The 15,193-nt window shown below is 43.3% G+C and overlaps 1 protein-coding gene across 14 annotated transcripts in view; it reads left to right on the forward strand.

The window, feature by feature from the left end:
• Positions 1–15,193, forward strand: part of DOCK9 (dedicator of cytokinesis 9) — a 446,969-nt gene that overhangs the window by 139,668 nt on the left and 292,108 nt on the right. For all 14 annotated transcript variants that reach the window (XM_077482985.1, XM_077482977.1, XM_077482982.1 and 11 more), the window contains exon 2: positions 5,766–5,882. In XM_077482985.1, coding sequence (XP_077339111.1) covers positions 5,766–5,882 — 117 coding nt within the window. The remainder of the gene's footprint in view (positions 1–5,765; positions 5,883–15,193) is intronic.

The raw sequence follows: 15,193 nt of genomic DNA on the forward strand, positions 1-15,193 counted from the left end.
CAATGCAGTGCCTTTTGCACGCTTTGTCGGCGGTCCTTGATACATTTGTTGTCAAGATGGAGGCAGTGTGCGGGGGCACAAGTGGTAAAAAGTGGCCCCTGCCCCCCCCCCTCCCCCATCCTCCAGGGAGAGCTCTGACGCAGACTCGGGCCCCACTGAGACCGTTGGTCCCTGCTCTGTCGTTTCAGATGACGCTGACCAGGACTGATCGGACAGTGAGGATGAGTCCCCGTCCGGGTCCGCACAAGACAAAGCGCTAGTTGGAGCACTTATCAAAGCTGTGCGTGAGACCCTGAAAATTCAGGATACAGCAGACCCCTCTGCTGAAGTAGCGCTTCTTTTTGGGTCCCGTAAGCCAGCCCATGCACCTAAGGTGTTTCTGTATCTGACTTATTTCAATAAGTTCATATACAAGGAATGGGGAAGACCGCAATGGACCTTTTCGGTCTCAAAAAGCATGGCGGTCTTATAGACCCCACATCTCTCCAGAAAGGGGACTGATCACGCACCATTCCTAATACAAGGGATGTTTACATTCCTTGTAATAGCAATAAAAGTGATCAAAAAAAAATATTTTTTTAAAATGAAAAGCGCTCCTGTCCCCACGAGATCGCACGCAGAAGCGAACGCATGCCACAAGTGTGCACAATTTTAAAGCGTGACGTATGAGGCATCTATTTACTTCGCGTAACATCTTTCACATTATACAAAAGAAAATTGGGCTAACTTTGCTGGATTTTTTTTTTTGTAGTGTTTTTAGTGTTGCCATATTAGAAATATAAAAACAAACTAGTAAAACAGAGCAGTGGAAATGATAGAGATTACATTTGATTGAATAATATTGAACAATATAGAAAACAAGAATGGTGAGTGCTACAGGAATATGAAGCGGCATAATTTCGTCTTTAAAGTGGACCCAAACTCCAATAAATGTTTAAGTGCGCCCCGGAGCGACAGGTGCAACATCTAGCCTTGCTGTCTGCAGCTTGTCAAAATCTCTGGCAGGCTGTGGCTGGAAAGGGCTGAAATTAGGGCTCTGTGTGTACAGGGATTAATGAGAACTCGGGTCTTCTATGTAAGAGCCTTAGCATGAATACGGTACAGCATTCAGTTTTGTGCAGCTGCAGCCCGCCACAGACTTGGATGAGCTGCTGACAGCACTGTTAGGACTGTTCTTCCTAATAGATCTTTGCACTGCAGTCCTCTCTATCTTGCTACTACTATATTCTCTTATGGGGATACGTGCTTCCTGCCCCTCTCCTGCTGCTTCCTGAATTCTCCCCCACCAGTCATTAAATCACCAATCAGAGGAGCAGATCTGACAAAGGAAGCATAAGCCTCTCTGCACAGTGCAGAACAAAGCATAGTAAGTCGGTAATGGTAAAAAGATCAGTGGAAGGGAGCCTATGGGCAATAGTGGGCATTAATCATTTTACTTCTGCTTGCCTTTTTCACATACAGATTCCAGAGTACAGAATCTCTTTAAGCTCTTTATTTTTTTTCTGCATAACTTAGTATCTTTTGAATAAATGAACAGAAAGACAGACAAAAGGCAGAGCATGCTGGATTGTGCAGAAGAAAAGCGATTTAATAAATGCATAACAAGTAAGAAACCCAGTACAAAACCCAAATATAAAACAAATCTATCACAAGTCTATAAGTGTTATCGGGTTTGCTATTGCTAAGGGAGGGCCTTGGTTTACATATGTGAATAGATCTAAATTTGATTATAAAATAGAAACTTGATGTACTGAGAATAAATGGCCTACGCAACACTCCATATTTTTTTAAAGCCCATTCCAATCTTGGCGCCTGTGGCAGCAGGCTTTTGTTCAATTCAAGCGAGTTTTGTGTTATCATGCAAGCCTATGGGATTGTAAAACCCACCCCTCAAGTAGAAAATCATCTGCAGCTCAAATGCACCTGTCAATTAGGAATAATCTCTGAAGCAGTTCAAACTTAGACCCCTTTCACACTGAGGCAGTTTTCAGGCTTTTTAGCATTAGAGATAGTTTTCAGGCTCTATCTCCCATTGACTGCAATGGGTGCTTTCACATCCGGGAGGTGCGCTTGTGGGACGTTGGTAAAAGTCCTGCAAGCAGCATCTTTGGGGCGGTTTGGGGCTGAAAAGTGCCACTTAAACAGTGTGAACGCACGGGCAGCCCCAGTGTGTAAGGGCTCTAAGGACAGCAATACAGGACCATGAACCTTGAAATATGGCCCCAGTCAGTGTCTATAGCTCATTGTTACTGTAAAATATACAACAGTATGCTAATGGAGGATTTGACTGCTTTCCTCAAAGACAAGAAGGAAACCTTTAGGATAACTTTGTTATATGGGTAAAAAAAAAAAAATAATAGATTCACTGGATTTCCATGCAGGTTGTTGGCTCCTTTTATATATATTTTTATATATATATATATATATATATATATATATATATATATATATATATATATATATATATATATATATATATATATACACATATACATTTTTTTTTTTTTTATACCAAAACTAGAGTGCAAAATCTGGTGCAGCTGTTCATGGTAGCCAATCTCTTCTAACATCAGCTTGTTCACTTAAAGTGGTTGTAAACCCCATTTATGAAATTTGATCTAAGCAAATATATATCTGTAGTATTTACTTATTTCTCTCCAAAGCTCTAAGTGCCGTGTCTTTTTGCTGCTCCATCAGAGTCACTCCTGACAAGCTCTCCGACACATGAGATAACAGCAGCTAAAATATTGTGTAGGGAAGGGAGCTTAGAGGTAGATAAGCAGAGAGCGTGTCTGTTCAGAGTACAGCTCTGCATGTTCCTTCATTCCTCTGCCGATGTAGAGGGGGGGTGTGTGTGCCTTTCCTCCAATCAGCTCTCACACAGTGTATGCCCAGACTCCACACCCACTGCTGAATGAGGAAATGATATTTCTAACACAATCTGCACTTTCCACAGAGTGTAGAAAGGGGAAGACAGCAGATATATTAATGTAAAATGTATGTAGGGAGATGAATCTGTGTATCATCTGATGCTATTTGCTTCATTGTTTACAGCCACTTTAAGCTTTGACAAAAGTAAAAAACCGCTGGAAGCTGACTGGTTTCTTTGCAGAGAAGCACCAGCTTTTGCACTCTCCATTTTTATTAAATCAAGCCCATTGCCTCTGCATTTAAAAAAGAAGGCATGGGTAACTTTGTGATTTTCCCCATCAACCTTTCTACTGACCATTTTTTTTCATGCCTTTCTATATTCGCATGTCATGCTGCAAATTACCTTGGATGTCTTTACCTCTCTGAAGATCTGAATACTTTAAACCAAAAACACATGACGCATTTCACTGGCTCCACTCTCTTGCTCTGGTACAGCTCATTTTGTTGTACTTTAACAATTCCGGCCAAGAGAAACAAGTCGTCAGTTCACAGTAAAGGCCTAGCAATTAATTTGTTTTTACATCTTGTGAATTCACCACATCTTTTTGCTTGTGTTTATTTTTAAGCGCTGACAACCTTTATCGGGGGTAGTTATGAGAGCCTTGACTCTCTGCGATGGATTAGTGCATTTTGCTGACAGCTGAAGGATTGATTGGAGATAATAGTGGAATGTGTAAGATTCCTGCTTTCAAGCCCACATGTAAGGGCTACTGACATAAAAGGGAGCCACACGAATATGGCGCTTGTAGTAAATCTGACTTTCTAGCAGCACGTGATCCCGCTTCTTTCTGCTTGAACAGTCTCCTAGGAAAGCATTGTGACTGAGCCCACACGCTAGTGTGATTAGTTGGGGTTAAAGTATGCAATTAAGGAAAGGTTTTTAGAAGTCTTCCCATGAGATGCGGAAGTAGAGGTATTTCATTATTAAGATAAGGCTATGCTGAAAACTCTGAGCAGTCTTGGCAATAAAAATGTTTTCCTCCCAATTACATTGTGCAGCTGTCGTTCTGAAAGCAGAGAAAGGATGTTTCTCTGCATATCTTTTCAGCCAGTGTCCACTATTAGTGGAAGAACTATTCTTCTAATATGTCACATACAATCTCAGATAGCACAGTGTTGGTCCATAGACTTCACATGGCTACTTCCAGCTTCAGTAGATTAACACTAGTCCTCCTTGACCCAGAAACGATCTGTATTCATAGTTATTCTTGTGTCTGAGCGCTATGTTTCCATTTCCACAAATGAGCCGATCTGCTTTACTGTCGCTGCTACATTTCTCTCTGAGAGTAAAATGGAAATTATTTATTAGTATATCGAGGGAAGACGTTGCTGTAGGTTTGAAAGTTTTTTGTTATTTTTGTCTCAATAAATCTTTACTTTGGAATGAAATAGCAAAAAGCCAACATGAACATTTATTGTTTCATGATGTCTATCTCTCCTGAAATTGTGTGACATGCTGGAGTAAGCACTGGGAGTGGATGTTGGGAATGAAAAGACATGGAATGTTTATGTAGGGTTTATGAAGGTAAAGCTACAGAGTATCACGAGTTTTGTTCTTTCATGTGCTGTAGAATTATTTTGTAGAGATCAAAGGAGTTGTAGCACAAATACATGGAAGTAATGTGATTAAACCACTGACCTGTAGTGGTCTCTTAAATTATGAAAATGTTTTTGCAGAAAGAGCTTTTCCATCAGTTTAGGATTTTCTGTGAAGAATTATGCTTAGTATACACACTCAGCTCTTTTCTGTCAACCTAGGAGGCTGAACGAAAAAAAAGCTGTACAATGTTAGTGTAGTAATGTCTTCTGCTGTACCTTACCTTTCTTTGTGTTCTGACAGAGACCCCCCTCCCCTACTGCCAGAACACACTAATCGGTGCTCTCAGCCAATGGCCAATCTGATCGGATGCTGGTTTTCCAGCACGTTTCTTCCTTAGACCTGCTTCTGTTGGAAGGACAGCTGTACACATGGTTCAAATTTCGTCCTATTCCTGCTGATATTTGGACCATGTGTACCCGGCTTTAAAATATATATTTAAGTTCATCTTAAAAGATACTAATGGGATCATGATGAATCTAAAAGGATAAACATTGATTTTATATCATGATGGCATGAACTTTATACAAAATATTCCAACTGTACGTGGGACTGGACTTGTGTAGATCATTTAGTCTAGAAATGAACTCTATGTAATGATTATGAACCCTACAAAAATTCCCAGCCGTAACGTACCAGTGGGCAAGTTGAGCAACATTAAGGCTCGGTTCACACAGGAGTGGCACGACTTGCAGCGCGACTCAGACGCGACCTGCAAACTACTTCAGCGGCGACTTGCAAAACGACTTCTGTATAGAAGTCAATGCAAGTCGCCTGAAGTCGCCCCAAAAGTAGTACAGGAACCTTTTTTCTAAGTCGGAGCGGCTTGAGTTGCTCCTATTAGAACGGTTCCATAGTACAGAACGGAGCGCGACTTGTCAGGCGGCTAAGTCGTCTGGACAATTTGCCCCTGTGTGAACCGAGCCTGAAGTGTAGAAATGTCCGTGTTTGTGTGATGTAATGGAATTTTTTTTCTAAAAGTGTTTATTAGCTTTTGAATGTTGAGGTAATTCCTGAGGTTGGAAGAGGATTTGTGCATGTGGATGGATATAGATAAAGATTTAGCCATGAAGGAAGGCAGGATGTGCCTAGCTAGCTGAGGGGCAAGGTGGGTATGGCTAACAAACTGGGGTGTAAGGTATGTCATATGGCCTTCAGACTGGAGAATGTGTGTGTGGGATTTGGCTGTCAGGTGTATAACTATTATTGTATTAAAGGAAGTATTTTTTCTTTCCAGGCAAAGCCAAAGCTCATTGAACCCATTGACTATGAGAATGTTATTGTCCAGAAGAAAACACAAATACTGAATGATGCACTACGGGAGATGCTTCTCTTTCCATATGATGATTTTCAGGTAACAAAGATTTCATTAGCTTTAAAATAAATGGGTATTCTATTGGCAATATCTACAGCAGTGCTCTCCAGTTAGCTAAGTTGTCATATTACAGTTAAAGCAGAACTCTGGGATTGACAACAAAATCCCTCATTAGTACACACGCACAAAACACAAAAAAAAATTAACCATAAATACATTTGTGATATTCCTTACCATTGAAGAGCAAAGTAAATTCGAAATTTTCAGTCATCTCTGTAATCTGTTCTGCCAAGGAGGTGGTGTTACACCAGGGATTGCTTCATATCCTCTCCTCTCTCTACACACTATAATGAAACTACACTTCCCATCATGCTTTGGTAATTGCAGTGATTGTGGGAGGGTACACTAGGCCTGTACATGCTGAATGTGATGATCATGCCAAGTGAATAGCACTACCCTGCCCAGCCCCCCCCCCCCCCCATACCAAAGACTGCCAAACTCTATTACTCCCATGTGTCTCCGGTGATCGGCATAGTTAATACTGATATCTGAAGTCTGGACTGTCACAGTGCCTCCTTAATGTCCCTAGTGAAATCTGTACCCCCTGCCTGCCTGTATGATTGCCTGGAATGTATTGGGCTAAATAGTTTAAGGGAACTTGTCGGCTCCAACTGGGCTTTTTAATGAGAGAAGGGGAACACTGCCCCTGTGGGAGGTTCAGACCTGATATCTCATGCTGGTGTATCCTCTGCAGCAAGCAGGAAGTGCTGGTTGAACTAAACTACAGAAAGGTTGTGACCAGTGGAATGCAAAGCATAGCAGGCTTGTGGTTTTTAAAACAGAAAACCACAGGGAGTCAACCCCATTATTATAAAAAAACGCACAGGCCGTTTCTTTAAAACTATACAGAGGCAATCAGAAGATGGACTACATATTCTAGAAGGGTAAGAATGCAACATGGGACAATAGAAACCTAGATGAGCTATTTAAAGTGGAAAAAAGTAAGGAGTGGGTAAACCAAGGGATAGATAAACTAGCGCAATTGCTCCAGGATTCGGATATTAGATCATTTGCGGACCTAAGGTCTGAATTCTCTTTATCGAATCACTCGCTTTATAAATATTTCCAGGTCAGACACGCAATCCAGGCCCAATTTAGATCACAGGAGATACAGTTGATTGAGATACCGGTGTTATCTCAAATTATGTCCAGGGATACGCTCAAAGGATTGATTTCATCCCTATATAACAGGTTGGGGGATAAATTGCTGGACCGAAGCGGTGTGATTAAAAGTAAAGGGAAATGGGAGAGAGATGTGGGTCCGCTGTCCATACCGGACTGGGACTGGATAATGGAACAGGGAACCAGGGTCTCTATTTCTCCGGCACAGAAAGCTTCTCAACTCTTTTTTTTCCACCAGACATATTATACGCCTAGGAAAATGTTTAAAATGGGATGGAGGGACAACGATCAGTGCCCCAGATGTGGTCGAGTTGGGGATTTCATTCATATGTTTTGGAGGTGTCCGAAACTGTTCAGATACTGGACACAAGTTATAGACCATGTGAATGGAATATTCGGGTTGACACTGGAGGCAACAGTGAGGACCTGTTTGTTGGCTATACCGGAGGGATATAAAATCCCTAAAAATATTTTTGAACCAGTTACTAGATGCCTTTTCCAGGCGAGGAAATTAATCGCCCAGAATTGGCAGGCATACTCTAGTCCACTATCAGATATATGGTTGGATAATATAAAGAAAACTATTGGTAATGAAAGGGTTTTCTTTATTAAGCAGGGTAACGGTAAGAAATTTAAAAAGATATGGGGTTCGGGATTGGGAAGACTGGGGATTCCCCTATAAAGTATTGTGAACAGGCGTCTCTTAGCCTATATAGCTTCTCTATATATCTCTATTAGGCATCCTTTGCTCGATGTGTCTTCTAATAGATTGGGGATAGGAGGGGGGGGGGGGGCGGGTGGAGGGGAGGAGTAGGGAAAAATTTTGTATTAGATATGGAATACCAGGATTACTGGGGGATTTTTTATCACTTTTGTACCTTAAATAAATGTTACAAAGTTCTTAGGTGACTATATTAAGCTTAAAATTTGAACAACCAAATATGCTACGATGATGTGGAATGGAAAATGAGACACGAGTGAGCGATAAGCTGAACCTAGTCTCTGGTAAAGAAACACTGATGTGGCAATAAAAAAAAAAAAAAAAAAAAAAAAAAAAAAAGAATGCAACATTAAATCTATGGAAAAAAAGACATTTTTGCCCGGAGTTTTGCTTTAACATATTCACATGTGATACACAGTGCCAGGACAAGGTCATCTATGGCCCAGGGTAAAAATGCCAAACTGCGCCCAAGGGAACGTTCTTTACCTTTTTTTATTATCCCCTTAACATCTTTCTCCATCAGGACCCCTGTTTTGGGGACCATTGATTCTGTTCCTAATGTTTAGATAAATTTAAAACTGATCTTTAGTGGACTTTGGAAAATACTCCTGAAGGCTGAGATGGTAAGTCCTGTCATCACCCTGCCCTGGATCCCTGTCTAGTGCCTTTAGTGCCACATGGATCTGGAGCCCTACCACAGAACTGTGATCTGTTGAATTTTTTAGTACTTTATGCAACACTGTTTGTGCTCGATCCATTGTTCAACAAGTTTTTTAAATTTTTGATCAAATGTTTGTAAACCTGCTATTATGCAAAATAATCAAAATGATTGCAACCGAAAATATTTTAAATTACGGTATGTTTAATTATTTAAAAAAAAGATTTCCCCCACGCGTTTTCAGGGTATTTTATTTTAGTAGTTTCAGTATATTGCAGTTTTCTTAAGCCTGTTCTACTTGTGTGGGTGTGCAGTGCACTGTAAAATGTCGATCCTGCTGTATTTTTTATTTTTTTTTACTGCAATGTATACTGAAGAAAAAGTAGAATTAAAATAAGCATCTTTGTTGCAGTAATAGTAACTCCCAGCATTGATATCAGTAGATACAGTAATAATCCCCATGCACTGGTGTTAGCAGAAAAAAAATCCCTAGTATTAGTGCCAGTATACACAATAACCCCCCACATTAGTGCCAGTATACACAATAATAACCTCCTGCATTGTTATTATCATAACTACCCCCAGCATTGGTGGCAGCATTCACAGTAATAACCCCTGGTATTGGAGCCAGTTTACATAATCACCTCAAGCTTTGATGCCAGTTTACACATAAGTAATAACCTAGAGGACTTCACAAGCAAAATATATCCCAGCATGTATTCAGCATTAGTGCTGTTTTTAAAACATCCCTTCCCATTAGTTGTCAGTAGTAGAACTAATTAACCTTTTCAGAATGCAGCATAAAGGGCTACTATTTTCAGCCTTCTGCTATTAAGTACTCTGGGGTTGATTTACTAAAGGCAAATACACTTTGCACTGCTAATGCACTTGGAAGTGTATTGGCTGTAGATCTGAGAGGAACAACTGAAATGAGGGGATGCTCTGCTGATTTCTATCACCCAATAATGTACAAGCAAAAATGCTGTTAGTTTTCCTTGCATGTCCCCCTCAGATCTACAGTGACTGCTCTTCCAAGTGCACTTGTAGTGCAAAGTGGATTTGCCTTTAGTAAATAAACGCCTCTGTTTTTTTAATTGCCTGCTTTACATCCATCCTGCTTTCTTCCTGTCTTGAGAATGGATTCAGAGGCGCAAGCTGGGACTCATCTTCACCTGTTGGGTGCAGATCACTCTGCCTGACATCAGTACGGCTTCTTTTAGTGGCAGGCGCAGGAGTGTAGAGAGCACCCCAATATTGGCACCAGTATATAATATAACTCCCCACATTGGTGTCTGCAATAACCTACAGCATTGGTTTCAGTGTACTCAGTCACTGCCCCTGCCTCATTAATCTTCCAGGGCGAGGGGTTTAACCGCTTCCCGACCACCTCATGCAGATATACTGTGGCAGAAAGGCACATACAGGCAGATTAACTTACCTGTACATTGCACTTTAAGAGGAGGCTCACGGGTGCACGCGCCCTGAGCTAAGCAATCACGTGTTCCGTGGACCCGATGTCCATGGGGATACCCGCGATCGTCTAACGGTGAGGAAGAACTAGGAGATGCTTATGTAAACAAGCATCTCCCTGTTCTGCCTAGTGACACTGTCACTGATCAGCTCTACCTGTAATCAGGAGCGCAGATCAGTGATGTGCCACAACCCCCCCCCCCCCCCCAGTTAGAATCACTCCCTAGGACACACTTAACCCCTACAGCAGTGATGGCGAACCGTGGCACCCCAGATGTTTTGGAACTACATTTCCCATGATGCTCTGGCACTCTGCAGTGTAGTGGAGCATCATGGGAAATGTAGTTCCAAAACATCTGGGGTGCCAAGGTTCGCCATCACTGCCCTACAGCATCACCTAGTGGTTAACCCCTTCACTGCCAGTGCCATTTTTACAGTAATAAATGTAATTTTTTAGCATTGATCACTGTATTAATGCCAAATGTCAGTCAAGACAAAAATTGCTGATCGCCGCCATTACTAGTTAAAAAAAAATAAAATAAATTATTAATAAAAATGCTATAAAACTATCCCCTGTTTTCTAGATACTATAACTTTTTCGCAAACCAATCAAACCCTTATTGCAATTTGTGTTTTACCAAAAATATATGTAGAAGAATATGTTTCGGCCTAAACTGAGGGAAAAATAAAATTTTTAATTTTTTGGGGGGGGGGGGGGGGGAGATATTTATTATAGTAAAAAATGTGTTTTTAAAAAAAAGGCGCTTTTTTTAAATATTTATAACGCAAAAATAAAACCCGCAAAGGTGGTCAAATACCACCAAAAGAAAGCTCTATTTGTGGGGGGGAAAAAAAGACGTCAATTTTGTTTGGGAGCCACGTCGCAGTGCTGAGTCTTCTGTTAGGCCGCGTACACACGGGCGGACTGTTCGCCCAACCTTGTCCGCTGAACAGTGTTTGGGCGGACAGTCCGCTCGTGTGTGGGCTTTCAGCGGACAGTTTCAGCGGACAGTTGGACGGACAAAGTCTTTCGGAAATTCCGAAAAACTGTCCGCTGAAACTGTGTTTGAGCGAACAGTCCGCCCGTGTGTAGGCTACTTTCGAAATGAGCAAACTGTTCCCGCTCGGAAAGTCCGCCCATTTCGAGCGCGTGTACAGGTAGGCGGGGCCCGCGAAGGAGACGTCGCGGGCTCCGCTGCCTGGAATGGGCTTAAAGGGGAACCCCAACGCCGAAAAAAATCGGCGTGGGGGTTCCCCCAAAGTCCACACCAGACCCTTGTCCGAGCACGCTACCCGGCCGGCCAGGAAAGGGGGGCGAGCGAGCGCGCCCCCCCTCCTGAGCCGTACCAGGCCGCGTGCCCTCAACATGGGGGGGTGCCTTGGGGAAGGGGGGGCCGCGCGGCCCCCCCACCCCAAAGCACCTTGTCCCCATGTTGATGAGGACAAGGGCCTCTTCCCGACAACCCTGGCCGTTGGTTGTCGGGGTCTGCGGGCGGGGGGCTTATCGGAATCCGGGAGCCCCCTTTAAGAAGGGGGCCCCCGGATACCGGCCCCCCACCCTATGTGAATGAGTATGGGGTACAATGTACCCCTACCCATTCACCTGTGAAATAAAGTACAAAAAAAAACACAACACAGGGAAAAAATATTTTATTGCACAGCTCCGGGGGTCTTCCGTCTTCGGGGGTCTTCTCGCCGGACTCCTCCGCTATCTGTGTGTAGCTCTTTTGCTAGCGGAGGAGTCCGGCTTTCTTCCTCCCCGCCGCCGGCCTCTTCTCCCGTCTTCGGGGGTCTTGTCCCCCTCTTCGGTTCTTCTGCCGGGCCACCGCGCCTTCTTGTAGCTCTTTTACAGGCGGTGGCCCGGTCTTCTGTCGCTTCTGTCGCCGCTGTCGTCGCCGCCGCCGCCGCCTTCCGTTCTTGTTCTTCTTCTTGAACAAGAACGGAAGGCGGTGGCGGCGGCGACGACAGCGGCGACAGAAGACCGGGCCACCGCCTGCAAAAGAGCTACAAGAAGGCGCGGTGGCCCGGCAGAAGAACCGAAGAGGGGGACAAGACCCCCGAAGACGGGAGAAGAGGCCGGCGGCGGGGAGGAAGAAAGCCGGACTCCTCCGCTAGCAAAAGAGCTACACACAGATAGCGGAGGAGTCCGGCGAGAAGACCCCCGAAGACGGAAGACCCCCGGAGCTGTGCAATAAAATATTTTTTCCCTGTGTTGTGTTTTTTTTTGTACTTTATTTCACAGGTGAATGGGTAGGGGTACATTGTACCCCATACTCATTCACATAGGGTGGGGGGCCGGTATCCGGGGGCCCCCTTCTTAAAGGGGGCTCCCGGATTCCGATAAGCCCCCCGCCCGCAGACCCCGACAACCAACGGCCAGGGTTGTCGGGAAGAGGCCCTTGTCCTCATCAACATGGGGACAAGGTGCTTTGGGGTGGGGGGGCCGCGCGGCCCCCCCTTCCCCAAGGCACCCCCCCATGTTGAGGGCACGCGGCCTGGTACGGCTCAGGAGGGGGGGCGCGCTCGCTCGCCCCCCTTTCCTGGCCGGCCGGGTAGCGTGCTCGGACAAGGGTCTGGTGTGGACTTTGGGGGAACCCCCACGCCGATTTTTTTCGGCGTTGGGGTTCCCCTTTAAGCCCATTCCAGGCGGCGGAGCCCGCGACGTCTCCTTCGCGGGCCCCGCCTACCTGTACACGCGCTCGAAATGGGCGGATTTGCCGCCTCCTTACGTGGGCGAGTCCGTTCATTTCAAAAGTTGAGCGAACTGTTTGGCAAACAGTTCGCTGAAACAGTCCGCTCGTGTGTGGGCAAGTCCGCTCATGCAAATTTTGAGCGGACTGTTTGCCGAAACTGTTTGACGAACAAGGTTGGGCAAACAGTCCGCGCGTGTGTACGCGGCCTTAGTTTTAACTAAACTTTCTGAGGTGGGAACAAGGGACACTAATTAGCAAAAGTATGTAGGCATAGGACACACACCCTGCCATGCCCCCTTAAAGGTGAATTATACCAAAAAGAAATGCCAAAAACAACAAAAAAAATGATAGCCAACCCACAAGTGCTTTTATTTATTTTTTTGCTCCACTATTCTTTTATATTGGTTTTTGGAATTTACAAATGTAGCAATTTAGAAATTGAATGAAGGTTAAATCACTGGGAAACACTATTTGAAAGATAAAAGATAGCATTTTATATACAGCTTTATAGATCAGATCAAAACGAGGGACAAATGAGAAGGAAAAAGTGGCCAAACTCTTTTGGGAAAATAGAAATCAAATGTTTACATGAGTCGGTTCTACTATATAGCAAAAAGGAAGCCTTGTCCCCTCTATCATCATGCAGTAAACCTGAACAAAAGCAAGCTATTATAAGGTCTGGTATTTTTAAATGCAGTGTTTGATCCTTATGGACAAATGGTCTTATTTCCTTGTGTTTTTTATATTTTTATTTTTGTTCTACTGCTTTGCTGAAAGTGGGAAAAGGGAACATATGAGCTAAATAATGGATTGGGTGACATTTTTATTTTATAGAATAAAAAAAAAAAAACTCTGCAAAGGGTTATTTATTTTCGTAACCAAAGTTTTGGGGATGCTAACCCCAAACCTAGGTATATATTATGAAGACCTTTCCTAGTGTTTTTCCGTGCTGTAAATATGCAATATATAGCAGTGGACCAAATTTACTTTTGTTTTCTATATAATCAAAGATTGGTCTCTCTGACTATATTGTTTAGCTTATGGATATAATGTCAGAGATATGATCTGCGTTTCCGCTGTTTGTTAGTGATAATAGGTAAGTGTTGTCGCACAGTCCTTTCATCTCTGAACCCATTCCAGGCAGTCTAACCCTGAAACTGAACTTGACCTAAAACCCCCGAACAAATGATAGTGCATTGTTTTTCACAGCAAGGTGCTTTTGGCATAATATCAGTCAGTACAAACATAGATTTTTTTCTTTTTAAGTAAATTGTCTTTTTTTAGATTAATATAAAGCCAAAGCTGATATCTTAATGTCTATTATACTTTTAAAACCATATGAAAGTGTGTTTTATGCACTATTTCCCCAGTCTGCTATAAGGGCTGATTTGCCCTCCCATAACTTGCATAGTAAGTTTGGACCTACAACAGGTTCACCTTTTATCCAAGGTAATTAAAGAACTGCGCCCTGAGGTTCTGTTTTTCTTACAGTTTTGGATAAAGTGGTGAAAGCTTAGAACCAATGGCAGGTCTTTTTTCTGACTGTGTTCTCTGTCTTCCTGGTTTAATTGTCAATGTGACCTTTTGTCCTTGGGACAGAAGGTGATTGAAAATATGAAAATGATATTTTTGCCACAAGAACAGGAGGCGAGTGAACGTGTCCTAAGACATTTCTTTCACTTTGGAGAGATTTCTTACTTCCTGTTGTGTCTCCTGGACAGGAACTGAGATGGGAATTCTCCATAACATGACAAAAAAATAAAAATAAAATCCTGATGTGGGTTTAAACTATTCTTCCCCAAATAAATGCTTATAAATAAACTTTAATGTGCTGCTACACTTGAGAACATATAGTGTAAGTCCGGTCAAAACCTAAGCATAAACCTACTCCCACCCCATTACAAAGCTATCTACTCTGTAAACGAAAAATGTGTATCCTTCCCTAATCTACGGGCGCCATGGCTCTGTCCCGTGATTTTGTTCATGCACCACCCTTACTGTAGAGCAGTGTTTCTCAAATCCAGTCCTCAGGCCCCCCCCCCCAACAGGTCATGTTTTCAGGATTTCCCTCAGATGAAACGGCTGTGGTAATTGCTAAGGCAGTGAAACTGATCAAATCACCTGTGAAAAATAATGGAAAACCTGAAAACATGACCTGTTGGGGGGGCCTGAGGACTGGATTTGAGAAACACTGCTGTAGAGGGACAGCTGACAATGGATGCCCCATAGTAGGTCTGTGGGTGACGCCCTTGCCCAGGCTCTGCAACCATTGTTGCTGTTCTCTCCTCTCCCCTGAAACCGGCTGCAAGAGAAGATCATGTGACCGGACTGGCGCACCCCTACACTAGGCAAGTATACACATTTTTCCTTTACAGGGCATAGGGCTTAGAATGGGGGCTCTAAAAGACAGGAGGCTGAGGCCGGCATTCGGATCAGGTGACTACTGTGATAGGCTGTCACGTGATAGACATGCTCCCAATTGCAAGTAACTAATGCCCCGTACACACTCGTACAACAGATCGTCTGACTTTTTTTGCATACTAGTCGCAAGTAGAGATTGAATAGGTTACAAAAATTCTCCTACAACACAAAAAAAACTGAAAAAAAAATCTGAAGTGATGTCATG

The sequence above is a fragment of the Lithobates pipiens genome, unplaced genomic scaffold (genome assembly GCF_037356315.1).
Source record: "Lithobates pipiens isolate NorthernLeopardFrog02 unplaced genomic scaffold, aLitPip1_a1.2 Scaffold_16, whole genome shotgun sequence".
Taxonomy (NCBI): domain Eukaryota; kingdom Metazoa; phylum Chordata; class Amphibia; order Anura; family Ranidae; genus Lithobates; species Lithobates pipiens.